Source organism: Delphinapterus leucas, chromosome 2 (genome assembly GCF_059928025.1).
Source record: "Delphinapterus leucas isolate spDelLeu-1000000601 "Yukka" chromosome 2, BTC_Dleu_Yukka2, whole genome shotgun sequence".
NCBI classification, from domain to species: Eukaryota; Metazoa; Chordata; class Mammalia; order Artiodactyla; family Monodontidae; genus Delphinapterus; species Delphinapterus leucas.
The window spans coordinates 25,106,517-25,133,750 of record NC_143130.1 but is presented as its reverse complement, the minus strand read 5'-3'; the positions used below and the strand labels follow the sequence as shown (position 1 = coordinate 25,133,750).

General features: G+C 42.1%; 1 protein-coding gene across 1 annotated transcript; it reads left to right on the top strand.

Moving 5' to 3' along the window:
• The first annotated feature begins 2,840 nt into the window (after nucleotides 1–2,840).
• Nucleotides 2,841–24,666, top strand: RBM17 (RNA binding motif protein 17). Its single transcript, XM_022580226.3, has 12 exons — nucleotides 2,841–3,002; nucleotides 8,284–8,421; nucleotides 10,928–11,044; nucleotides 13,880–14,046; nucleotides 14,875–14,972; nucleotides 17,719–17,775; nucleotides 18,715–18,856; nucleotides 20,903–21,054; nucleotides 22,115–22,188; nucleotides 22,687–22,785; nucleotides 23,883–23,955; nucleotides 24,088–24,666. The coding sequence occupies exons 2-12, from the start codon at nucleotides 8,299–8,301 to the stop codon at nucleotides 24,189–24,191; spliced, it is 1,206 nt and encodes a 401-aa protein (XP_022435934.1). The 5' UTR covers nucleotides 2,841–3,002; nucleotides 8,284–8,298; the 3' UTR covers nucleotides 24,192–24,666.
• The last annotated feature ends 2,568 nt before the right edge of the window (nucleotides 24,667–27,234 follow it).

The window sequence follows — 27,234 nt, the reverse complement described above, 5'->3', positions numbered from 1 at the left end:
AGACTTCTAGCCTCAAGAACTGGGAGAACATCAGTGTGCATTGTTTAAGTCTCACAGCCTGTGATATTTTGTTATAGCAGCCTGGGCTGACTGAGACAGTCTCACTGCTTTTTTCTCAAACAATTTCTATGGGGAATTTCTGATGAATGTAGGTCTCCACCGTATTACACGAGGATTAAGGTGAGGTAATGTAAGTCAAATGCCAGTAATATAAGCAAATTGTAAGCCCTACATGACCAGGGTTCTGAATCACCCGTTTAGTGCTCGTCAAAAGATTGGTAGTGTTGCCTAACCAGAGCGGCTAAGAGAATAGTCTGTTTCCCAGTAGAAATCTGCCTCTCTTGGGTGAGGTGGATCCTCGCTTGGTGCCAGTCTTGTAGGATGTGGAGTGGAAAGATTCACTTCCTTATGTCCAGGCCCTGAGTGGCAGATCACTCCCATTCTCTGTTTCCCTTTGAGCACTAGGTCTTTATCAAATGATTTCTACAGGATTTGCTCCTTCTCACATACTGTGCAAATTACCAGGTGCTAGAGACTGAATGTCTTTGTCCTTCCCAAAATGCGTATGTTGAATCCTAATTCCCAGTGTGATGGTGTTAGGAGGTGGGGCTTTTGGGAAGTGATGAGGTCATGAGGGTGAAGCCCTAATAAATGGGATTAGTGCCCTTATAAAAGAGACCCCAGAGAGCTCCCTCACCCCTTTTGACATAAGAGGACAGACTAAAACATCAGGCAGTGCTTGCTTATCCAGCTGCCCCCTGTATGGTCCTGCAGCTGCATTCAAATAAATAACAGATTGGAAAATAAAAAACAAGAAGAAAAGAAGCACCGTGAAAACGGCTGGCCAGCTGATGGGCTGCATGGATAGGTGTGCAGACCATCATGGGCCCAGCTTGGGTTCTTTTCCCAAAATTCACCCAGTGCCTGGACAAACACATTTGTTCACGTCTATTTCATCTGTTCACCAGTCTCTGGACCCCAGGGATGAGTGCCATTTCCTGTGATCTGGTCTACTCAGCTCCTGCCACAGACTGGGTGAAGAGGCAGCCTGGGATTTACCTAGTCGGTCTCTCTCCATAGATATTCCTATTTTTTCTTCACTGTAAATTATGGTTATAAAATGCCCTTCTTAACCTCATTTAATGTTTTTTGCCCTGAAATCAACCCTGAGTAATAATAAGTTTGTGATCCCTGATTTCTTTTTGTTTGCATATTCCTGGTATATCTTTTCCATTCTTGTATTTTCAAACTGTCAGAATCACTCTATTTTATGCATTTTCTTGTATACAGCATACAGTTGTGTTATGGTTTGTGCTCCAGTCTGAAGTTGCATTTTTTTAAGTAGGTAAGTTTGACTCATTTACGTTTATTCCCATAAGATGTGTGGTCTTAGTTCTGTCATGTTGTTTTGTGATGGTTTCTGTTTTGCAACTTTTTCAAATATTTCAAATATGAGTGATTTTGTTTGATTTGCTGTAGTCATGTGCCTGTGTTTTGAAAATTTGAAAGGTTTATATTTTAGTTCTGGGTTAATGATAATTAGAATGTTACATGATGTCCTTAACCATCTATTTCTTTAGATTGTCTACTGACTCACTATATTTCTCTCTTTTGTCCCTTTTCCTCCCTTTTCTTTATCACCAGATTTTAGTTAATTATATTCTTTCTTCATATGTTCCTTTGTACTAAGATGTAAATTTAAATGCTGACTATTTGATTTATTAGCTTGAAATGTTTTTACCCTCAAATATTTTACCGAACCAAACTTGGGTCCACTTGCCCACGTGCAGTAAAGCCAATCTACTGTACCAAGTTGTGGTGAAGGAAAGTACAGCATTTACTGCAGGGCACCAAGCAAGGAGAACTAGCAGCTCATGCTCAAAAGACCCGAATTCTCTGATGGCTTTCAGGGAAGGGGTTTTAAAGATAGTGTGAGGGAGGGGGCTGCAGGGTACCTGATCAGCTTGTGCACAATTCTCGGATTGGTTGGAATCAGGGGGAAGTTTCCAGCATTATCAACCTTCCGGTTTCAAGGTCTAAGTGCTTGCAGTCAGAAGTTTCCATCTGGTGGAGGTCTGCTTCCTGTAAAAACAACTTAGGAATGTGTGTCAGACCTTTTTCTTTCAGGGAACTGGGAGTTGGTGATTCCGCTCTGTGGTGGATTTATAGTCTAAATTGTTACCTGTTTTCTGACCCAATAGCTATTCTTTATTTCTACATCTTCACATTCCTAATCATTATCTCTTGAGCCAGCCTTCTGAGACTCAGGGGAGCCTGGGAGACTAAAGCAAAAGCCTTTTATTTCAAAGGACAGGGACACAGGGGTTGTATATGGTTTCAAATATAGATGTGAAAATCATATTCACACGGAATCCCATTTTCTCTTTTCTCCCAACTTTTGTCATATCATTCTTAAATTGTGAGGCTTTATAACATGTACGTCTTTCGTGTAACCCTAACTTCATATCCATGGTTTCTTTAGTCCTACACTTAATTCAGCGCTCCTGGCCGTTTCTTCTGCAGCCGTTTCCCCATTCATCTCTCCTACTGTGATTTATCTTCAGCTTTGTGCACAATGATGAATGGTTCTGAAGTGTACCTTTGCAGCCCTGCACCAGTCCTCCTCCTCCCCATCTGCGGTCACTGCTAGGCTTCCCCGATTCTGAAATGTCGCAACCTTGCGCCACCGCGACACCTTTTGGCGGGAGAGAAGGACGCGGGCGTAGGGGCGGTGCGGGCGCGGGGGCCGTGCAGGCGCGGTCCTCCGGCAGGCAGGGGGCGCGCAAGAGCGGGCCGTCCTCGGCGCAGGAGCAACGCGCCTCTCTCCCGGCCGCACACGCCGTGACTCCGCGCCGCCGCGCGCCCCGCGGGCTCTGCGTAGGGGTTGGCGCCGGAGAAGTCCGGCCGTCGGGGGCTGAAGCCGAGCGCCCAGCCCGCCGAGTCCGCGGCGCCTCGGCCCCTGTGCGCCGCCGCGGCCCGGGAGCGTCGGCCGGGCGGGCCGGGTAAGTGGCGCCCTGGGCGGGCCGGAAGGGTGGGTGGGCAGGCGGGGACCGGGGCGGGTGCGCCTCCCCGGGTGGCGCTGGACGCGACTCCGCGGCTTTAGGCCGCGCCGTTAGAGGCTGGTGTCCCGGGCCGTCCCCGAGCCGCCGGTGTCTTCGCATCAGGCGGCCCGGCCCCGGCCGACCCTCCGTGTCTCCCTTCGCGCCTCGCCGCTCCTTTATCTCCCTCGGGTCGCCGGGCCTTCGCATTCCTAGTCTTCCATTCTTCTTTCCCGTCTGTCTGTCCACATCTCTTCTGGACCCGAGGGCGGCTTTTCCTCCCCACCGTCGGTAGTGTTTTGGGAAAAGTTGCTGGGCCTCTGGATCCCGTAGGCATGCCTGGGTCACCTGTGCCCGGGGTTGCAAAGGAAGGAAGCTTCTTCCTTCTTAGGCTGCAGAACGGGGAATCAGGTGTGGACTTCTCTCAGGGACGGGGGTTTATCTGGACGGGTGGAGGAAGACGTGACTAAGGCACTACCTCGGTCCTTGTCCTTTTAAAGCGGTATTTTAGCTTCGATGTCCAATCACCCAGCTTTTTTTTTTTTTTTTTTTTTTTGAGCATCTTTTTACGCCCAGACCATGTGTTAGTGACAGCGTATGCAAGATGCATAAGAATCTGTCCCCACGCTCTGTGAGTTTAGTTTCCGGGGAAACGAGCATAAAAAGCCACGCCTGGGTTGATCCGATTGACCGGAGTGGGGTCTGGAAAGCCTTCCAAAAAGGAGTGAGGCTTGAAACTGAGTCTTGGGGGTGTTTTGTTAGATGTGCAAGATGAGGGAAATGTTTCCTGCAGAGGAAGGAAATAAATGTAAAGGTACCAGAGGTGAGGCACCTTAGTGCATTCTGGAAACTGCAGGAAAGGCAGAGGTGTGACGAGGGGTAGTCAGGTCAGATCAAGAAGGTTCTTTGAGAAGTCGGTAAAGGAGAAACATGGGAGGCACTTACTGCTAGAGGCAGGCAGATGGGTGGAAAGTAGGATATTCTGGATCAGGGCAAAATTCTGCACATTTTCATGTAGGTGAGGACTGTGTGTCCCTGCAACAGGTGGAGTTTTTAAAGGCTGCTACTCAGTTTCCACAATTTTATGGGGTAAATGCCACAGACTTTTTGACTATAGTAAGGATATTTAGGGAATATGGGGTATTACATTAGTAACTTAAACTGAGAGCGTTTTATTTTTAGAACTTTATTAAGAAGTGTGCTGTCTGCTGTACAGTTTACAGTAGAGAGTAGGTTGTGAGTTAGAAATATAACAAGGTGTCACAGAGGTGTCGGCCCTCTGAGCTGTTCTGATCGTGGAGTTCTGTGACGGATAAAGAGAGCCTTTATGGAAAATAGGAATCTGGAGAATTGTGCATTCCCAAAAGTAACTTTATAAAGTGGAAAGCATGGAATTAATGAGAATGGGGTTCAGGTTGCTGCTCACCCCTGGGCCCGGGAGATCACTTGGGTGGAATGGGATGGGGGCCATGTGGATTGAGTGTGGTTTCTTGTCCAGATCCTGTCTCTTGTTTTGGTTGGTGAATTCACTGGTCCTTGTAGCATTATAGTAATTAATTGAAGCAGGCCATAGAAGTGTGTCATTGCTGTGGTTAATCTGCTTCTGTGAATTTGAAGATCAGTGAGAAGGAGAAAAGTGAAGAAAGCTCTTCTGCATTTACTGGGATGCGGAGATCTGATTTATAAGCTCCGAGTTAAAGAAAACTAGCAGATGCTGGTGAGATGACATCAGTTTCTAATATTTAAAGTGTGTTTTCGAAGGTTTTGAGACCAGAAACAAGGAACTTTTAAGGAACATGAGATTTTGCTGCACAGTGACTTCCAAAGCTTGCAGAGCGAGGTGAATCAGGTGGAATTGTCAACAGCCAGCTTCAGTGTAGACTGGAGTCGGAGGAAGTGTGGTCTTGTGAAACCTCACCAGCAGCGATGACATTGTTAAGTACTGGGTTCTTAGCCAGAAGGACTCTGCTGGAGGTAGAGAGCCTCTGCGCTGCTTGATTTTGTAACCGTGAAATTGGGAAAATGTTTGCATCAGTTTACTCTTTTGGCAGGGATATGTCCAGCAGCCTGTTACCTCACACCCCCTCCCCCACTGCTGCTTCTCCCCGCCCTTTTACCTATTCTTTTTTTTCTTTTTTAAAAAATTTTTTATTGTGATAAAATATACATAACATAATATAATATACATAAAAATTTGCCATTTTTAAGAGCATGGTACCATTGTGCGACTATTACCACCATCTATCTACCTCCAGAACCTTTTGCCTGCTCTTTACTTTCTCGTGGGGCCTGTGGGCATTGTGTAGTTTCACTGCTGATTCATGTGGCCAAATAGAATTTACTTAATTATTAATATTTCAAAACTGTTTATTAAATGCCTTCTCTGTGCCAGAAATTGGAGCTGCAGAAGTGAATAAGCTGGTCTTTTCCCTTCAGAGTTCAGTGGGCATTTGGGTATTCTGTTTCCATGGCACCAGTGTTATTTGTAAATACTTTTTTTAAATGAATTTCTCAAATTTCTTATTAAGTGATATTGGGAAAATTAAAGTGGAGTTAGATTTGCAAACAAATTTTGATAATTTAGCTTTATGATTTCCCAGAATGTGTTGTTTATATTTGTTTCCCAGAATGTGTCAGTCTTACTTTGCTTTTATAAGATTAAAGAAAGATAAAACAAATGAACCCATAGTTGTTTACTAGGCTTTGGTTTGGTGACCAATTGAATGCAGAGGTCTCAAAAAATTAAACTAGGTTAGATGAAAGATGCATGGTCATTTCTGAAGTAGTGTTTTGAAAACCACATCACAGTTGACCCCTGAGCAACATAGGGGTCAGGGACACCCACCCTCTGCTCAGTCGATAATCCAAATACAACTGTACAGTTGGCCCTTTGTATCCACGGTTCCACATCCGTGGATTCAACCAACCACGGATTGTGTGGCACTGTAGTATTTACTATGGAAAAAAAGCCGCATGTAAGTGGACTTGTGCAGTTCAAACCTGCGTCATTCACGGGCCCACTGTACTAAGCTGGACACTCAACGTTGTTTTCCTTTGCTGTTGCTCTGAGTTTTTCAGGTTAAACTGAAACTTTAAAGATGTGTTATCTAGAGAGGAAGGATAAGTTTTGAATACGAGGTAGGCTGGGAGAAAAGCGCATGACAGCCTCTAAAGCTTTTTGGTGCAGTTGTCTTCCACAGTCATTGTGGGCAAGGAATTTCTGAAGCCATGGCCTGGGAGGGGGTTGCAAATGGAGTGTTAACTCTGCAGTCAGCCTGACTGCCTGTTCAGCTCTGGGGTGGACATTGGTCTTAGTCCGGGGGTAGAGCGGTGACCTCCACAGACTGATGTAGGTTTTCATGGAGTTTACACTGACTGTGGATTAAAATTGTAGGTTCTGAAGTGGACCCCGGGGGCATGCCCTACAAAACTTTGGAGACATGGTCAAATTTCAGCCATACTTAGTTAAGAAATGGAAGTCATTAATTTTCCTCCATTTAGCCTCAGTGACTTGAACTTGTCTCAAGCTTAACATGACAAGGTGCTGCCAAGTTCACTTTGTCTGGCACTGAAGACAGCATTTCCCGGTGGGATGTGCTCTCTAGGAAATTCTCTGCCCATGCTGCCGTCACCTGAGCCGGTGAGTCGTCACAGGAGCCTTGAGGAGGAGAAAGTATAGGCATTCCTTGATTTTTTTTAGGTGACTCATTGGAGCAATCAGCCACCAGTACCCTGGGCTCTGCTTTTATTCACCCTGCTTCTGTGCTGCTTTGGGGCCTTTCATTTAGACATCAAAACAGAGCTTTCAGGTAGTCTGCGGTTCAGATATTAAGAAGGGAAGACACTGTGGAAGGCGACTGCAGTTGACTGGGGCTGATTTCTGCTCAGGACCAGAACAGCTATACTGAGGGAGGGAGGCGGCATCCACCCTCACCCCCGCCCCAAGCACAGTGGAACCCGGTCGGCCAAGCTGTTGGGGTCTTAGAATCCATGCACAGAAGGGTGGAGAAATGAGCAGACAGACCGAAGTTTTGCCCGGGGTAAGACGTGACCCGGGGGGAAATTAAGTATTTCCCTTCCCGTCTATATCACCTTCTCTTCCTGAGACCCAGACGCAGGCAAAACAGGATTTGTATAACACAGTTTCAGTGGGAAAATGCTGTCTGAGCCTGGGAACTGACAGACTTTTGGAATGTGTCCATATGTTAGAAACTACCCATGTTAAGCATTTCTTTGCAGTTTAGGGATTTTAATCAAATTTTTTTTCCTCTTTCCATCTGTGAGAAAGAGATTGATTTCTTATTTTGAGAAGTGAGCCATTTTGTGGGTTTCAGAACATTGAGGTGTTTTAAAGGTGGCAGTAAGGATTTACCAGCATGAGCTGTGGAGTTCTCCTGACTGTGTTTGAGATGGGTCTTCCCACTGTAACCTGGGGCAGGTGTCTCTCTGGAAGTCCCCATTTCCCTCCTGGACTGCTCTTGGTGTGTGATAAGGCTTTTAGTAAGTGGTAACTCTTGGTTTTGTTGTTGTCATCCTCTTGCGTTGCTCTGTTCTGCCAGGGATAGTATATATTGATCATTCACATGTAGATTGTTGATTCTGTCTTTGTAATCAGTGTCATTAAAAATTACAGATTTCTACTGGTGGGATATGAGGAAACCTGGTTATTAATAAGATCTAAACCTCCACCTTCCTGTCACATCTGTGAGGTCATTTCTGGTTTTTCCCCCTTAATTAGGGGGCATATATTACGGTTTTTTCTTTATAAAAGGATAATGGCCCACCACCACCAAAAAAAAAACGGTAGTTAATTGTGCTAAATCAGCCTTGTAATAGGTGTTTTTGTAAGGCTTCTACTTTTTGCTGTTGACACAAAATAGTTTTTTAAAAATTGAATATATGTAATTAATAATGCCCTGAATGTAGAACTTCCATCTTATCGCATTCTATAGAACAGAAGGATTTCATTTGTGAATTATTTGACCACATGATCTTATATATAGGAAAATTCATTCTAGAGGTTTATTTTAAAAATAGTACATGGATGTAGCTTTATTGTGTCAGGGTGCTGACTGGTGATATCAGGCATCTTGGCTTCTGTCACTGAATGTTACTGGACCAGGTGATCTCTTCAGATACCTCTTACCTCTGAAGTTCCATGATACTGCATTATTTTAACATGGGAAGCTTGGAACTCTTCACTACATTTTTGCATTCTTTAACCCCTACTCCTCTTGCCTTTCAGCATTAAACTGAGAAGATGTCCCTGTACGACGACCTGGGAGTGGAGACCAGTGACTCAAAAACGGAAGGCTGGTCCAAAAACTTCAAACTTCTGCAGTCTCAGCTCCAGGTGAAGAAGGCAGCTCTCACTCAGGCAAAGGTAAGAGAAGCTAAGCCCAGCTTGAGAGCAGAGGTGTACCGGCAGGTGCCTCCTAAGGATTAAGAGTAACCTGCTCCTCTGCCTCTTTGTTGAATATGTAGGGTTTGTTGAATATGTAGAGTTCAATTTGTAAGGGGAGAGGCTGGGGTGGGGGAGGGAGAGGAATAGGTGTTGAAGGTCATTTCGCTTCTCCTGGGAATAGAACTGTTTCAGGGAATCAGAATGAGGAAAAGCATACTCTTGGTTTCCAGCAATGATGCTGGTTGTCAAACTTCAGTATGCAGGTTGTCAATCTTGGTTGTCCAAGATTGAGAATTTGGTTAAAAGGCTGTATAACACCCGATACTCTGGTAAACCCTGATTCTGGGTTGGGGCCTGGGGAGTCTGCATTTTTAGGGAGCAGTCCTGCTGTTTGTTGTAGGTGGTTTGGAAGCGGCACTTTGAGAACGAAGCTCTGCGGTATTGACTGAGCTGTGATGATGTGTGTGTTACTGAAGGCTGGGGTTGGTTGTGAACGTATCAGGGTTTGTAGTCTGGGGTAATTGTTTTTGTTTCTGTTGTGTAGTGTTGGGCGTTGGCAACATCCTTGAAATCATTCACCAGGTAAAACATTAAAAAAAAAAAACTTAATTGTCTACTGGATGTTTGATATTAAAATGTTCCTATCAAATACGTTTAAGAATGAGAATGGTATTATGGTTTGCTTGTTGTTTTAGAACATGATTCCCCAGTGGAGGCTGTATCCCCTCCAGATGGGGCAAATATGGGTTCTAAGGGGTGAAAAAAATCCTGCTCTTCTTATGTATAAAGGCCAGATAAACACAGAATACATAAACAGGTGTGTAGTGTATCTGTGGTATTAAAATTTCATAGGTGGAGAAGAAAATGTATTAAAAGGTTCCTTGAAGGAGGAGGCAATAATGAAAAAAGAAGTTGAGAAGAACTGTTTTAGAGATACATATTTACCAGTAAGATGAAATATTTACTGATAAGATGATATATCATTTCTGGGATTTACTTTAAAATACTCCAGTCTTTGGCAGGGGAGGCAGGGATACATGAAACAAGATTTGCCACGAGTTGGTAGTTGTTAAAGCCAGGTTAAAGAGACATGAGTTCATTAGTCATTCTCCTTAATGTTTGAAAATTCACACAATAAATTTTTTTAAAGTTGGAATTATTCTTTTTTCCTTCACTACATACATCATTAATATTAAAGTGTTTACATTTGATTTCTCAGTATTATAAAAGGTTTTTAGGATTAGGATACCCACAGGTAGAGAAAACACTGTCTTAAAATTTAAATTGGTTTTGTCAGTTCTGTTGATTAGAGTTTTTGTCTTTTTCATATATCATTACCAGATTTAAATTTTGTATGCCAGTACTATTTCTTTTTAAAGAGATAGAATTCCGTCTTTTTAAAACAAACTTTCATCCCCCATGAAAAGATTTAACAAAACAAGTCTTTTTTTTTTTTTTTAAATTAATTTATTTTTGGCTGTGTTGGGCCTTCCTTGATGCACGTGGGCTTTCTCTAGTTGTGGCGAGCGGGGGCTTCTCTGTTGCGGTGCGCGGGCTTCTCATTGCAGTGGCTTCTCTTGTTGCGGAGCATGGGCTCTAGGCGTGTGGGCTTCAGTAGTTGTGGCACACGGGCTCAGTAGTTGTGGCTCGTGGGCTCTAGAGCACAGGCTCAGTAGTTGTGGCGCACAGGTTTAGTTGCTCCGTGGCATGTGGGATCTTCCCAGACCAGGGCTCGAACCCGTGTCCCCTGCATTGGCAGGCGGATTCTTAACCACTGTGCCACCAGGGAAGCCCAAGTCTTGTTTTTTTGCTTTAATTTTTTTTAAGTTGGTCTAATTTTTTAAATCTTCGTTTCTCGTAACTTTTGCTTTGGACATAAGATGTATAAATAAGGTTTTACATTCTAATGATAATGCTATTTCATATATTCTATTCTTGAAGGCCTCAGTCTTCTCTTTTGTAAAGTGACTGACTCCTAGGAACAATTCTCATACTTAATAACATAAACTCAGTTAGACTATAAGTGGACATAATTAGTGGGCAGTCTCGGTTCAATGGAAGATAAAATAGAAAAGCAGAAGTCGAAATATAGTAGAGATATACAGGTTAGGTATACTAATCCACAAGTGTATGCCCAAGATATAAAAACATACCCATTCCTTGTGAAAGATCCACACTAGTTGAAGTGTAATGCGGAGAATCTAATGTAGAGCTTTTTTCTTATATTATTTCATATGCAAATTTAAATAAAAGCGACCAAGCTTTCTGTAAAGCTTTTACAAAAATGGAGGAAATTTGTGTTGTAAAAAAAAGGGCTAAAGAAACTAGTATATGGCTATTGTAATAACTGAATTAAAAGGCTGTTAAGATTGTTTTTCTCATATCTGAAAGGTTTGTTGCAGAGTCCAAAAAAAGCTTTGTTACAAACAGTATGAATTTTAATTTGAAGCCTCAGTACACTTTTCTTATATTTTGATGATTTTAGAGCCAGAGGACAAAACAAAGTACGGTCCTTGCCCCAGTAATCGACTTGAAGCGTGGTGGCTCTTCAGACGAGCGGCAGATCGTGGACACCCCGCCGCACGTGGCGGCGGGCCTCAAGGTACACTCCCCACCCCCAGCTGGGTGGGCCTCCTGCTTTCCACAGGCTGCGCTTTACACATCACTCTGAACACACCTCCTCAGTAGGCCTTGCACTCTAGGCAGTATCATTTTCAATTTAATGTTTACTTCAGTTTTATCAAGTTTAAAACATTCATCTGTTTAAAACACAGTAGTTAATTATAGAAAAATCAGAAACTGGAGGTAGGCAAAAAGAAAAATAAATGACTTTGGTCCTACCCTCCAGAATTTAAAAACTTTGTATTTTGGAATAGCTTTCTATCCTTCGCCTTCTCCACCTTCTGTTCTCTGATTTGCATTTCTCACTTAATATATTGTGAGTGGCCATCTGTGTCAAAAAGTCTAGGACCATATGATCATTTTATTGACTTCACAGTATTCCCCTGTGTGGGTTTGCTGTGAAGCTCTTGGGGTTTCTTGACCAGAGGAAGTGGTCCTGCTCCTGCAAGGCTGATAGTCTGTCCAGAGGGAAAGGCACCCCACAGTGGAAATTTTCTGAGGATTCTTAGTCATTCAACATTTTTTCCCACAAATTCTTTGCCTAATTTTTTCTTGCTACATCTAATGAAAAACTGGTTAGTCATCTTCTGTTATTGTATATTGGCTCTAGAACCTATAATATCACCCCCAAATTTAATCAGCAAGCATTTTCCTTCTTGCTGCATAGCCAATTTTTAATTGTAAAGCATTCCCATCAGGTGAGTATGTATGGTGATCTACACACCTATTTCCTAACTGTAGAACCAGTAGACCTCTAGTGAACACCTCTGCAGAGTGCTTTCTATGCATTTAAAATTATTTTCTTAGGATAGATTTCCTGAGGTGACATTAGGAGATCAGTCACTTTTATGGGCAATTTATTTAGCGCCAGCTTGTTTCTGGCAGAGTTGTAGCAGTAAATAGTATCACTTGTAACATGTGAGCGTTTGGGTTTTTCCTACCCTCCCTAGCATTGGGTATTAACATTCAGGCTTTTAAAATCAAGCAAGCTGCTTTATTCTTTATAGCATTTAGAGAAGGATAGCTCATTGTTGAACTTAAGCAGGGTTTATACAGTAAAAGTTGTTTGCTGTCAAATAATGAAATGACAAAAAATTAACCTTCATGCTGACAGTCTGGTCTCCGAGTTAGAAACTTTGTGATGGCAGTGTTCTGTAAATCGAGGGGCTCATTGTTAGCTTCTCCTATCTTACTAATAACTGAAAGGAAATGTCGTTCATGTGCTTTTGTGTTTTTTTGTTGTTGTTTTTTTTGCGGTACGCGGGCCTCTCACTGTTGTGGCCTCTCCCGTTGCGGAGCACAGGCTCAGCGGCCGTGGCTCACGGGCCCAGCCGCTACGCGGCATGTGGGATCTTCCCGGACCGGGACACGAACCCATGTCCCCTGCATCGGCAGGCAGACTCAACCACTGCGCCACCAGGGAAGCCCGCTTTTGTGTTTCTAAAATGTCTTTTATGTGAACACAAATGAATAACTGCCCTTTGGGAGCCCTGCATTAAATAGATTTTTGTAAGATTTCCAGTGATAGGGCCTGGGAGGTGATTACAGTTACTTTTCTAATTTCTTTTATTCATCAAATCAAAGTGTTTTTTGAGTTTTAGGTGTAAGGAAACCATGAAGTGTTTGTTTTATGATGAAAAAACATCAAACTGCACAGTGTAATCCAGGAATTGTTGGATTGGATTTAGAGCCATTGATGATGAGCATAAGCTCTCTTTATCATGCCAGTTTTGTGTTCATGTATAAAGTACCTTTTACAAACAACCTTCCTGCCTTTGGCAGTGCTGGGCGTGCTCCTCCTGAAAGAGGTGCAGAGTGGACGCTCGGGGACACTGACCTGTGCTCATTTGGGGGATCTGCGGAGACCAGGGAAGGCATCTTACTTTTACAGACAATAAGGAGGCATCATGCTAGGAAAACTAACAGAAGAAAGTATGGAGGTTTAGGAACGTGAGACCACGCAGTAGGTCAGGGCTTACGAGAACCATGGAGATCAAGACCACGAGCCTAGGGCAAAGCCCCCTTCTCATTGTGTGTTTCTAGTTGACTGTGTGCTGTCTGCCTTTTGTTTTTCCGATTTCTTTGTTAAGGCTACTACCTCTTTTTCTCTCAAAGAGTAGCCCCAGTTTCTAAATGTACAGAAGAGAAATGCAAAATGTTGTCATCTGAACCTGACTTAGTGGACCTTAAAAAATGAATGATAATGTGAAGGCAGTTACCTCCACCTGTGCAGACTCAGGCCTGAAATGCAGATGACTGGGGAGGGTGTGCATTCCAGAGGATTTCACAAAGCCCAAGAGGATGCCTTTTACTTTTTTTTTTTTTTAATTTTAATATGTCATGTCTCCATGTAATCAGAATCTAAAGTTATTCTATTAAATGACTATAAGAATGTGTTATTCATGAGTTGTTTCATATTTTAAGTTTTCAGATATATATATATATATATATATATATATATATATATATATATATATATATAGAAGTATTCTGTGTTTGCTATAAATAATCAAATTTATTGCTTAAAATTTTAGGTGGTGGCACCTTGTTTAAGACTTCCAGGAAAGTGCTGTAGGGTGTTTATGGAATTAGTACTAAACTGAGAGGTGAAATTCTTTGTCATGTTCTGCTGCTAGGTGTGTGGCCGCGTCAAGTCCCTGAACCTCCTCGGGCATCTGCTCCCTCATCTGTAAAGCAGAGGCAGACAAGTGGTCTTCAGGGCCCCTCCTAGCCCTCGTATTTTTTGACCTTAATTCTGTGAATAAAATTCCAGGACAGAGGATGATACTTACTTTGGCATTTTTCCCTTCTTCAGGACCCGGTTCCCAGTGGGTTTTCTGCAGGAGAAGTTTTGATTCCCCTAGCTGATGAATATGATCCCATGTTTCCTAACGATTATGAGAAAGTAGTGAAGCGCCAAAGAGAGGAGCGACAGAGACAGCGGGAGCTGGAAAGACAGAAGGAAATAGAAGAGAGAGAAAAGTAAGGCCTCGCGCGGATGTGGAGGTGCTCTACGTTTGAAATGGTCGTTCAGATGTTGGTGAATGAACTTTAGTGCTGTCTGTAAGGCTGAGTCAGTTTCCTGGTTGGTCTGAGCAGTTGTCAGGAGGAGTCAGGTTGTTGTTAACAATGTGTGGTCGTTACATCCCAGCACGAAAACAAACTCCAGAGCAAATTTCATATACAGTTGCAGAAAACTTAGAGTATACGTTTTGGGTGAGTTCTTGGAGAAATGACTTACAAAGTGACGTTGAATAATAGGGTTTTTTCCTATGCTGTGACTCTGCTAGTGTCATAACTGCTTAAAGTATTTAAAATGTTATTCTTAACTTTTGCTGTTTTTGAGCCAGATGGAGTTTTTAAAAACTCATATACATCTTTTATGTTTTTTGAAAGTATGGGCAACAAGGATTTATTTGCATTTCTTCTTTTAAAAATACTGAGTATTGTTAAATAGTTATATAAAATATTAATATATTATTATTTATTGAATCGCTTCATGAAGTGAAAGCATGTTCTAGAGAATCAAAATTATTTAATTAACTATTGCCTATTGTTGATATGCTTTAAAATTGAAAGAGGTAAATATCAAGGAAACTTTTTTCTTGCTGTTTATATTCATATACCTCTTAAATTTGTTCGGTTTATCTTCTGGATTTTTCTCACTTCTCATACTTTTGCTACTTTAGTCTTTAACCAGTTTGCATGCCCCACCGCCCCCCCCCCCAAAAAAAAGTCAAGGTGACGTCCTTGAGTTCACATCTCTGAATTGGTTCATCTGTGGTGAACATTTGTTTCCTCTTATCACAGGAGGCGTAAAGACAGACATGAAGCTAGTGGGTTTTCCAGGCGACCAGATCCAGATTCTGATGAAGATGAAGATTATGAGCGAGAGAGGAGGAAGAGAAGTAAGGCATGAACACAGATACTATGTTTCAAACATGGTGCAGTTCCACCGTTTCATATTCAATTTCATAAATGGTTCATCTGACACTGATTTGGGTAATTTTCTCTCCAGAATCTCAGCAACCCACATGTTCATGACAGTGTAAATTTACATTGTTTTCACATATAGTCTTTCAAACATTTACTTGTTGGACACTTGGAGCATAACTTAAAATACATGCCCACTCTCGTCTTTACCCTCAGCACAGTCGGACCAACCTGTTCTCTGTATCCAGCTACATTTCCGTTAAGAACAGCACTGAATGGAGAGTCAAGGCACTCATTTCCAGAACCTTTGCCACTAACACGCATGACTGAGCTTCCCTGGACGCTGGTTTCTTTCCGTGTCGTACGGGGAGCAGGGAGACAAGCATTTGAACTAGGTGCTTCGTAAGACCTCTTCCACCTCTAAGAGGTCTCTAAGAGCAGCATTGTAGTTGTGTTAGAGCCAAATTCTTAGTGATCACTAGATAGCTAAGCAGTGTTCATTCTTGAGAGAATGGAATGCTACTTATCTAGCTTCATCATGTTTGACTGCTCACCACTTTGGTTGACAGATTGAGATTTAAATGAGAAATTGAAATCTTCCTGTCTCCTAGATACCAGGCGCTGTTCTAAGCACTCTGATGGATTGCCTCCTTTGCACCACACGACTCAGATAACTGCGATAATCCTCGTTACAGGGACTGGTGGGAATAGCGTTGTGTATGAAACGGGTCCGTCGTGCATCTAACCAAGATCTTTCTTTACCTGAAAACCTCATTGCGACGTGGTCACCTTTACCATGAGACCTAAGAAGAATGTTATCATGAAGCTGGAGTGTATTTCCACATACATGAACTCTGTGTTATGACCAGCAGTTTGGCAAGCTTGGTCTTCCCAGTGTACAGCCAAGGCTTTTCAGGGCTTAGGTTAAACTTTAAAATACTAAATGAGTTGGAAAGGAGTGGGTCTGTACTAATTTAGAATTCTTACTCTTTCAATGCAGATATGAGTTACACAGTTTTATAGAATACTTACTGCACAACAACAAAGAACCAAGCTCATAGATACAGAAAACAGATTGGTGGTTACCAGAGGCAGGGGTTGTGGGGAGCTGGGAGAAATGGGTGAAGAGGGTCAAAAGGTACAAACTTCCAGTTACAAAATGAATCATGAGATTGTAATGTACAGCATGGTCACTATGTTAATAATACAAACAATTGCAGAGTTTTGGATTTTTTTACATAATGTTTATTGTTTTAGGCCGTTACATTTTGGGGATAAAATAATTGCATATTTGAAAGTTGGCTAAGAGAGTAGATCCTAAAAGTTCTCAACACAAGAAAAAATTTTTGTAACTATGTGGTGACAGATGTTAACTAGACTTTTTGTTGTGATCATCTCACAATATATACAAATACCAAATCATTATGTTGTACACCTGAAACCAATATATTACATGTCAATTATACCTCAACTGAAAAAAGGCTTACTGCGTGCTGAGCACTATCAGACACTGCGTTGTTTTTCTGCGGCGGAATAGTTAACATTTGAGTGTGCTCTGTGTGTCAGGCACTATGTTAACATTTCAGATTCATTATCTTCCTAACCAGCAAATGCCTGATAATTATTAACTTGTTTTAGAATCCGGTACATAGGTTGAATATTTCTTGGTTTCATCTTTCCAACTTACAAATCAGCTACCCTTTTTTGTGAGGTGTGCCTTCTTATACTGAGGACTTTTTTTTTTTTTGGAACATTAGCAGGAACGATATAATCTAATATTAGGGAAGTAATGGTGTTAATATCTGTTATGTGTGCTGCTGTTAACATATTGGTGGTCATATTTTAACATGATTAGTAGCAAATTTTCAGTAAACAACCTGAATTTTGTATACTAAACTCATTGGAGCTGATCTTTTCAGAATCAGTTAATAATCACTTAGGTCTTAGTGGCAAGGTGAAAAATGATAATAGGTATGTCAAAAGACATGGAAGTTTTATTAAGGCTCATATTTCTCCGTAAGTATTTTTTCTAGTCTAGGCCTGTTAATCATTATGCATATACACTGGCTTTGGGGGATTTCTTTTGTGAAACATTGTGTGCTGGTGCAGCATGGTTTTGTAATTGGTCTCTTTACATTGTATCGATTTTTTTGGAGTGTTTCATTGATGATGAGGTTATAATACATATGTTAGCACTGCTCCCTAGTGAAAAATTCCTTATGTTCTCTGCTCATGCTTTCCCTCTGGTTGTCTGAAAGAAAATGGAGTCTACTTTGGTTTGTTCGTGTCCACCACTCTCTGTCCAGGAAACATGAGCAGGAATGGTGACAACACAAAACAGATTATAACCAGAAGTACTGACACTTCCAAATAGGTGTTCAGTCCCAGTGGTCTGCATCCTGGAAAGAAGGGTGCTGTCTTGTGGGGGATGCTCTGGCCTCACAGGGAGCTGGGTTTCATTCTGTCCCTGCCTGTTCACTCTCCCGCGATCATTTTCTCATCTGGAAAATGGAAGCAGTGATAACCTACTTCTGTATTTTTGATCCTGGATTCAGATACTGAAGTCTTCAGATGTTAGTGGGAGGGATGGAGTAGCATCCCTTCCTGCTTCTTTCTTTGGAGGGTGGTGTGATGTGACAGGTGGCCTGTGTCACATTCCTGAGGATCCGGCATCTGAAATGCTTTCCCTCCTTTAATTGGTGGAATTTCTGTTTTCTGCAGGTATGGGCGGAGCTGCCATCGCACCACCCACTTCTCTTGTAGAGAAAGACAAAGAGTGTACGTACCTGTTTCTTCCCCTCTCTGTTCAGATACACATCTTTAACCCAGTTGTGGGAAGTCTTAGCTGGAATCAGCCAGGTGTTCTGAGTGCAGGGAAATGGCTGGAAACCCGTCCTTGCTCTAACCCTCAGCCAAGTGCTCCCTTCCACCCCTTAAGTTTAATACCAGGCTCTGAGGCGTGGGTTTTTCTCTTGTGAGATGCTTTTTTTGTTTGTTTTTAAAAATAATTCATTTTGTCTTCTCCAACATTTTGTTATTTGGAGTTAGGTAAAAAACAGTAGCTGAGTTTTTGTGCTCAGTAGTCTAGGGGCTGTTAAATTTGTGACCCTCCACAAGGTGGCAGCACCTTCCTGAGTTCGGTCAGTGCACAGGTTGTGTGCGTTTACTCAGATTGCCCAGTCTTCTCCCAGTGATCTGTTCTAGAATTTGGGGTTGGAGTTGGACTTTGAGGAGTCATGAAGCTCATCTTCCTGCCCTCTGGGTTGGACCATACCTAAACTACCCCAAGAACATATAGTCATCCCTCGTGCTTTTTAATACCTGTTGCACCATGAATGGTACCTTTTTATAAAGAAGGTAATTAAAAAATTGTTAAATACCTTTTGTGTGAAAATACCTGACAAACCATAAACCCCAGTTGAAACCAGTCTCTGGGAGTAGGGCCCAGGCATCTGGATCAACAAGCTTCCTTGTTGATTCTAAGGTGTAGCTAGGGTTACAGATCACTGAACTGGCATATGGTCCCTAACCTCAAAGACCTTTATCGTCTGCCAGGGTAATAAGATCGTAAGATGAGCGTCTTAAGACAGGTACACAGGATGCTATGGGAGTCAAAAGAGGGGTTGATCATATCTCCTGGAACATACGGAATGTCCAAGTGCAGTTCAGAATTGTTTTGTCACAGTTTGGTAAACCTATTTTATTTTCATCCAACAGTACCCCGAGACTTTCCTTATGAAGAGGATTCAAGACCTCGCTCACAGTCTTCCAAAGCTGCTATCCCTCCCCCAGTGTACGAGGAACAAGACAGACCCAGATCCCCGACTGGCCCCGGCAACTCCTTCCTCGCCAACATGGGGTAATGGTCCGGGTGCTCTCACCTCGGCAGGTGCAGGGAGGGCGGGGCCGAATGGGAGGCACTGTCAGCCCTTCCAGGAGGTGCAGCATGTTTTGGGATGGGGCCTTTTTTGGGTTTATGGGGAGATGCTCAGTGTGCTCAGTCACGCAGCCTCCTTCTTGAGGATCAGGGTTCAAGTCACATGGAGGGTATCCCAGCATGACACTGTTATGTTTTGTACAAATCATAAAGCTTTCTAATGGAAATTTTGAAAGATTTAGATGCTGAACATTATATTCTCTAGTTAGGAATAGTTTGTGATCATTATATTTGTTTTCATAACATTTGCAAATAGGTCATATGAATTAGAGCTGACTTACGCTATGTCCAAAAGATGAATGACGTCTTTTTTTTTGATAAAATGACCTTTGCTTTAAGGTCATGGTTCTATACCTTTGGTCTAAAAACTCTCAGTCGTTCTAACTATAATTAGAAATTTGTTGGTGTATGAAAATCAGTTTTAAGGTTGACTTTCAGGTGGGGCTTGTGGATTTTAAGTCTCACTGGATTTGGCATGCGTTTTGGTTAAAAGAGTGTTTTATGTTGTTTACTCTGTTCCTCTTGTGCTCTGAGGGGTTGTCAGGTGAAGCAGTGTTGCACTAAGGCCTTTTGTGTTCTGTGTCCTCTAGAAGGACTGCCTCTGGTGGCAATGCTGTGATTGTAGTAGTGACACTGGTCTGCCCTTGCCTGTGTGCATGTGCTTTGATCCTTAGCGTCCTCGGAGCTGGGCTAGTCAGAGCTGGAGGAGGTGGGTCCTCCACCTTAGGGTTTGCACACTGCAGGAGGATTTGGAGTTTCTCACCTTGTGTCCGTCTTCTAGACCTGTGCTGCTCTCTGTGGTAGCTACTAGCCACACGTGGCTGTTAAATTAATTGAAAGTGAATAGAATTTAACATGTATTTCTTTAGTCACACTAGTCTCAAGTGCTCACCAGGCTAGCAGCTACTGTACTGGGCAGTGCAGATGGAGAACATTTCCCTCACTGCAGAAAGCCTGCCCTAGAGTGTATGCTAGAGGGGGACAGACATGAAGCCATTGGGGTGGCTTTGTTTGTTTTTTTCTTCTAATGAAAAAATTGACCTTTTGCTGGTAAGAATTGACTTTTTGCTGAATCCCCTTTAAACAGGAATTAAATCTTTATGCCTAAGGAAGTTACAGTGTAGTACAGTTCATCAGTTTTCAGTCTTTTTAGCCCTAGAACAGCTTGTTCAAATGAAATACTTAAGGAAATTACATACATGAAATACTGTAGGTACAGTTCTGGTTGAAGCAGCGTTTTGTGATTTAAGCCCTCAGTAGCAGTGGCCAGTAGGGGGCACCCTTGAGACCCATGAGGCTCCTCACGGTGCAGTTGGAAAACTGTCATGGGATTAGAGGAAGAGCAGTGCACTAAGAATCCGGAGTGGTGGATTACACTTCAATCCTACCATTAGCTCCTACAGAAATAATTCTCACGCAGTGTCTTGCTTTGCTTTCAGTTAGCCTTAAGCTCGCCAGCCCATCTGGGCCTCAGTTTCTTCATTTCTAGCTCTGAAATAGATGGTCCCTAAGTGTCCTTTCACGTATGAAGTCAGTCATTGGAAACTCTGCTGTACTATTTAGAAAAATGCAATCATCTTCATTATGTGAAACCATACTTATTTTTTGACAGGCTCACTTTAAAATAAACTGGTTATGAGCCCTGTAGCAGAGCAGATACTGGAGCACACAGGAAGTCTAGTGTTTTCTAACAGGCCCTGGGGAAATCTCACTAGGGGAACTAGTGTTCCCCTCATCTCAGGGGTAATCTCAGGATGCCCAGGCTTTCAGCGTTCACTTTTTATCTTTCTCCTGAACATTTCATGGCTTCCATCTCATGGCCTGTTGGTAATTATATGTGACCTCATCGAAGCCCTTGTGCAGTTTACACTTTCTCTTTCCAGAAGGAGATTACTGTGATGTAAAATCCAATTATGCTGTAGCTGATGACGTTGAGTGCAAGTACCTTTCCCTTTTTCCTCCCCACAGTGGCACAGTAGCACATAAAATCATGCAGAAGTACGGCTTCCGGGAAGGCCAGGGTCTCGGGAAGCACGAGCAGGGCTTGAGCACAGCGCTGTCAGTGGAGAAGACCAGCAAGCGGGGAGGCAAGATCATCGTGGGCGACGCCACTGAGAAAGGTGGGCCTCCCCTTGAGCGGGTCCCTGGGGGTGAGCAGGGTGGAGGCAGGCCATCCTGATTGTGATGCATTCCAGCTCTGCGTTGTGGAAACTGAATCCTGAGGCCTGTTTTTACAAATAGTTCAGAACATGCAGACAGATAGGAACGCCCATGGAAGAAAAAGAAGACAAGAGACTTTGGCAGAAATGAATAGGACTCCAGAAAATCATGTCATGCCTGCTTCTACTAGCAGAGAGCCTTGTTACCATTGATAAAACCATGATTATGTTTTTATAGCAAGACAGAGCCATACACAGTGTATCGGTGATTCTGTCTGCTACATCTCCATCCTGTAAGGTTCTCTGCTCTTTCTTCTGCCCTTTCATCCTAATTTTCTTGCTGACTGATCGCTCTGTGAGACTAATGTTATTTTGCAGTCTACTGGTAGGTGATGCCTGCTTGGCGTTTTATTTTCATATGATTGTTACAGCCTGTTCTGTAGTGAGGGCGTATTGGAATGGGTCAAACATGACTTAGCATTTTAAGTGGAACTGAGTGGTTTTGAGTCAGCTTAGCTGAACACCTTTTCCTAAAGAAGGGAGAGAACTTTTCTGGGAGCCCTGTCGACGCACAGCTTTAGGAAGCAGCAGTGAGCCTCACAGGCTAGAACCAAAAACCAGCAGTCACCCGGCTTTGTGGAAGTGTCTGAAATTGGTCAGCTAGGAGCTGGCTAGTTAACTGCTTGTTACACTGAGCTGGGGACCTTCGGCCACTGCCTGAGCCAAGACTCACCTCTGAGGGTTGTGATCACTGTGCCCTGTGAGCCCTTTAGGAAGCGAGTTGAGCAAAAATGCAGGTAATTGGGGATATTAAAAAGTTCTAGAAATTATGGTAAAAATTATACCAAAGCAAAGTGATGCTCTCAGCCAGATAAGGCTGCATTTTTGCTGAGAGACTGTGTGGATGCTTATAGATGGCTCTAGGACATAGATAGTGGGGATTGCTATTGAAATTAAATTATTCATTGTAACTTGGATTCAGTGCTGTAACATGTCTATGTCTGATAATGTTTTCTTACAGATGCAGCCAAGAAGTCGGATTCAAATCCATTAACTGAAATACTTAAGTGTCCTACTAAAGTGGTCCTACTAAGGGTAAGACGCAGAAGGAGGAAACCTGTTTGCTCCCTTTGAATTGTGTCACTCCACCTTGACCTGTCCCTGCACGCTTGCAGCCCCCCCCCGATGACAGAACAGTTAAAGAAAACTGAAAATGACACTTTTGGATAGACTCCATATAAGACTGATTTTTAGATTCCTTTTTCGCTAATGCTTCTTCGCTAAACACAATATTTAAGACTACAGTGGGTAATTACTTTAAAATATTTGAAATTGTTAGAAGTTCAACTTGGTTTATATATTTTGATGCTTGCACAGTTGCTCTTATAACTCTTTATGAAGCTTAATATATACTTTTATTTTTTATATATTTTTCAATACCAACTTTGGGGTATTTCAGGGATGAAGATTTTCTTCGTGTCATTTGGGATTAGGAACGTTTGCCATCATGGAAAAAAGTTATTTATACATCTCTTTTACATATTTGTAAATTATACTTCACAGTGGAATTTATGTATTTATTTTTGTTTATAGAACATGGTTGGTGCAGGAGAGGTAGATGAAGACTTGGAAGTTGAAACCAAGGAAGAGTGTGAAAAATACGGCAAAGTTGGAAAATGTGTGATATTTGAAGTAAGAGGGGTTTCTTTTGATGTTTATAAACCCAAGTTATAATTGATAGACTACAAAACATTTTCTATAGCGACAGAGTGTGCTATAAGTAACATATTGTCATACTATAGAAGGTGACAGATGTTGGTTAGTTACACTGCTTTTACTCAGTTATTACAATTTCAAACATAAACACAAGAAGGACTTCAAATTTTATTTGGTGAAGAAACATTTCATTTTGTGACTGAGGTTTAGACTTGATGACAGTGTGCTCAGTAGTTTAGTGACTTGGACGTGCCTCTGGTCTCATTCATTTGGCAGGTGTTTTCTTAGTGCCTCCCACATACCCAGTACTGCATTGAGAGCCTTGTGGGTGGGGAAACACATTCTGTGCTCTTGGTGATAACGTTCAGTTGAAGAAACCACAAAACAAACACGTGAAATTAGAGAACATTCAGTTGCTAGACTCTGTAATGTTGACTTATAAGTACAGGAGGCGAGAGAAGGATGAGATCCACACAAAATAGTTAGAGGAGGCTTTGTGAACAGTATCAGATGTGAGCGAAACTTTGGAATGAGTGGGTAGGAGAGAACGGGTGTTCAGACTAGGGTCACGGCTTCTGGGAGACCGAGGAGGGCTGCAAAATGGAGTGGTTGGGCGTGATGGGGGTTAGCAGGAGCCGCACTTATACAGTGGCAGTGGGGCTGTGGAAGCGGGGCCTAGAAAGCTCCACCAAGGAGCTTGGCCTCGTATGAAAGACGGTTATAACGCATACGGGTCTTTTTGCCTTAATTTCTGCTCACTTCACCTTCTCCTCCATATCATCTTGCTGTCTGTTGACTGCATAATTATTTATGTGTCAGATGGCATAGGACCTCCAAAGTCCTGCCTGGCTGTGTGTTCCAGCACTTAACACAAGACCTGTCATAAACGGACCTTCAGCAGATTTTGATGGTGAATGAGTTATACTTATGTCCTTGGTATTTGACCATTGCTTATCTGTATATGATGATAGTTGGAATACTTACTCTGTTAAAAATCATTTGTGGGAGAAAACTCACATTCAGTGATATCTCCGATGATATCTTTACTTACTATACTTTCATTTCTTTTCCAGATTCCTGGTGCCCCTGATGATGAAGCAGTACGAATATTTTTAGAATTTGAGAGGGTTGAATCAGCAATTAAAGGTAAGTTGTACAGCTAACTATAAAGAATTAAAAAGTTGAATTTGTGATCTTAATCTTTGTAATTAAAACATGTTCTTGTAATGTCTGATGGAATACCTGCCTTAACTGACTGTCTTTTTGTTTGCCTTTTAGCTGTTGTTGATCTGAATGGGAGGTATTTTGGTGGACGGGTGGTCAAAGCATGTTTCTACAATTTGGATAAATTCAGGGTCTTGGATTTGGCAGAACAAGTGTGATTGTAAGAACTAGAGCCTGAGTCATCTCCAAGGATCCTTCAACGAGCCACAGACTGAGCAGAGGAGAGCAAGGCAACAGGCAGCCTGCATGGCTGTGGGTACAGAGACTCTGGAAGGACTTCTAAGATATATGTTGACTGATCCCTTTTTTATTTTGTGGTTTTTTAATATAGTATAAAAATCCTTTAAAAAAAACAAACAAAAAAACGATCTGTGTGCCTCTCTGGTTGTTTCTCTTTTTTATTACCACTTCTGAGGTGATTACATTTTTTGCTAGGATTTCATGATAATTCTCAAGTGCTTCAGTGATACAGCATTTCTTGCACTAAAAAAATCTAGAAAGTTTTGGGATATGGGGTTGTGTTACCCTTTGCTTTTCTTTCTTTTTTTTTTTTTTGATTCATTTTAATAAAACCTGCAAGTTACTAAACTGTAGCTTCATAAATTCTATAATAAAGTATCATCTTGGCAGTCTGCCAAAGGTGAAAATTTCTGCTTTCTCTAACAGAGAAATTCTTCTTATTGACTCCAGTCGTAGAAAAAACTCTTTATGACCTAAACTAAGGTTGAAGAATTGTGAGCCTACCATGACCTGTTGGGATGAATCATTTTCGGTTAAGCTAAGTCAGACTATAGAGTATGTGATGGATTTAGGGGTATTTGGGTATAGAAATCATGAATATAGCCTTTGTTTTCAGATATTCAAGCCTAGTCTTTAGCGTAGATCAGAAGTGACCGGTTAATTCAGAACCTCGCAGGTACATTGTAAATGTGTGCCCAATTATGTTTTGGAAATGGTGGTTCCCTGGGGTCACATTTCTACTGGCAAAATTTGCAATAGTGTTAGTTCTCATACATAATTTTAAAATGTATAAAATTCAGCCACATCAGTTACTTAAACTGTCCTGGCGATTAATATAATTATGGAATTGTGAAAAATTGTATCATTGAAGTGCAGTGGTGTATGTGGCTCAAACATTTAGCAGGGCCCAAAACAAAACAGATAAAAATGTTTGGCACTACGGTTCATTGGCCAGAGCAGGAAGTGTTTCCAGAATATACTTGTGCCTGTGTTCTGTTCCTTGCTTGCCCAAATGTTGCATGTGACTTACCTGAAGCGGCAGCTGCGGGACGTGCGCCTGTGTTGTCTCTTTAGGTCTTTATGACATGAGAGCGTCTTGTGACCCTGCGGGGGAGGAAAGTACTCAGCATTTCTTTGCATCCATGGACTTGGTTTGGAGACATAAGGAATATTCTGACCCTTTTTAAAAAAGGATTTTCTCATGTTTTTATTTAACATAAATAAAAGAATAACATTTTCTCTTTTGTGGTATTATTTTACTGAGTAAAAGTGAATTAAGACTCTGCTTTTGAAATAAAAGTGCACATACCCTGAAATAAATTTGGGTTAAAGAATATAAGGTAAAAGAATTACATAATTGGACAGAATTTTGTAGGATGTGAGAATCAACAGCCAGCCTGAAACTAGAACAGGTCTACCTGCGGACTTAGCTCCGGAATACCAGTGATGGCGCCTGGCTTGGGCTTGCCAGTACCTAAATATGCTCACGCTAAGTATTTATTATGATGGCTTAGTTTAATTTGTATAAACCCTGATGTTTTAAAGTTTAAGTTCCAACCCCTTTGATACCTGCATTATTATGGTTATGCTTTATAATAACATCATTGTTTATTTGCATTTAGGTGGATTTTCCCAACATTCTCATGATCAACCACAGAAATGCAAGTGACTGCACTACTTTGATTTTTATTAGCATGGGTACAACTTAGTGAATATCTTTCTCCCCAATCTCTCTAATTATTAAATTATCCATGATTGCAGTAATCACTTAGTACATTACTTGCAGTGAATTTCCAACATTAGAATAATTTAAAATCTGCAATGTAGTGCTTGAGACATTTGAAATTAATTTTCAGTATTAACTAAAATTCAAAGTAACTTCAGTGGAAAATTTTCAGTGTAAATTGAAAATTAATGAAGCTACAATATAACTAGAAAGGTTCTGTGTAATAGACATTTGTCATTCTGGGCCCGCCTGTGATCTGAAAGCCCTTCCTGTGTTTGGGGGTCCCCCACATTCTACCACCTCCCTGAGGTAGAGACTCTGAACTTGCTTTCCCAGCCTGTCTGGCAGCAGGGGCAGGGGTTCAGCCCTGGGCTCTTCCCGTCAGCTATCCTCACACTGGTGAGAGTAGGCCCAGCGTTGTCTAGCCTTTGGGACGGTGGTGGCAGAGACCTTATCCCATAGTGGCATGTCTTGAGGCGGCGCCACTTGTGTGGAAGGGTAGGCTTTGGAGCAATTTCTAGGTGTGGTGTGGGAGTTTTCTTTCTTTATGTAAAAGCCTCCAAACTTGACTGGGGCCTTCCTGTCTGGAGATTCCATTTGCTACCTAGGTTTTGTTTTTGTTTGTAAAATATTTTTCTGCTTAAACAAGCCAGAGTGAATTCTCTCATTTGCAACCAAGAACTGATAAAAAAAAAAGTTGATATCTGGAATTGCAAATGACAAATCCTAAAAGTTGGAGAATGGAGGGCCTACTGTCTTAGGTTAGTTGGTGAAAAGTTGATGAACCTAGTTATTTGGTGGCAAAACATTTTGCCAAACTGTTACTGTACTTTAGGGTCCAGACAAGACTGACGTTGAGGGGAAGGATAGGGAAATCTGCAGGGCGTTGGCTTGGGCTGGTCATCTCTTAGGCAGCTGTGGTATTGGTGCCAGGTCGCATGGCGTCAGACCCTGGTTCTGCTCACTCGTGTGACCAGGTGCCTCTGCTGAAAATGGAAGTGATAATCATACCCACTTCTTAGGGTTGTCAGGAGGATTAAACAAGCCATACGTGGGAAGCAGCATCACAGGACACGGGACACACACAGGCTGCGAAGTCCTGCGGGAGTACCATCAAATCAGACTAAAGGGAGCTGGTTCGAAAGCAGAGTGAGGAAGAAATACAGCCTCACCCAGAGAAGCTTTCTCTGCCTGCGGCCTGAAGTCCGAGTCAGTTGAGAGTTCCACAGTTAAGA

What these genes read in the sequence shown, in the direction of transcription:
- RBM17 (XM_022580226.3), top strand. Translation starts at nt 8,299, where the DNA reads ATGTCCCTGTACGACGACCTGGGAGTGGAGACCAGTGACTCAAAAACG. An exon ending in GAAATAGAAGAGAGAGAAAA is followed by an intron (nt 14,047 to 14,874) that starts GTAAGGCCTCGC and finishes CTCTTATCACAG; the next exon opens with GAGGCGTAAAGACAGACATG. An exon ending in GGGCGACGCCACTGAGAAAG is followed by an intron (nt 21,055 to 22,114) that starts GTGGGCCTCCCC and finishes GTTTTCTTACAG; the next exon opens with ATGCAGCCAAGAAGTCGGAT.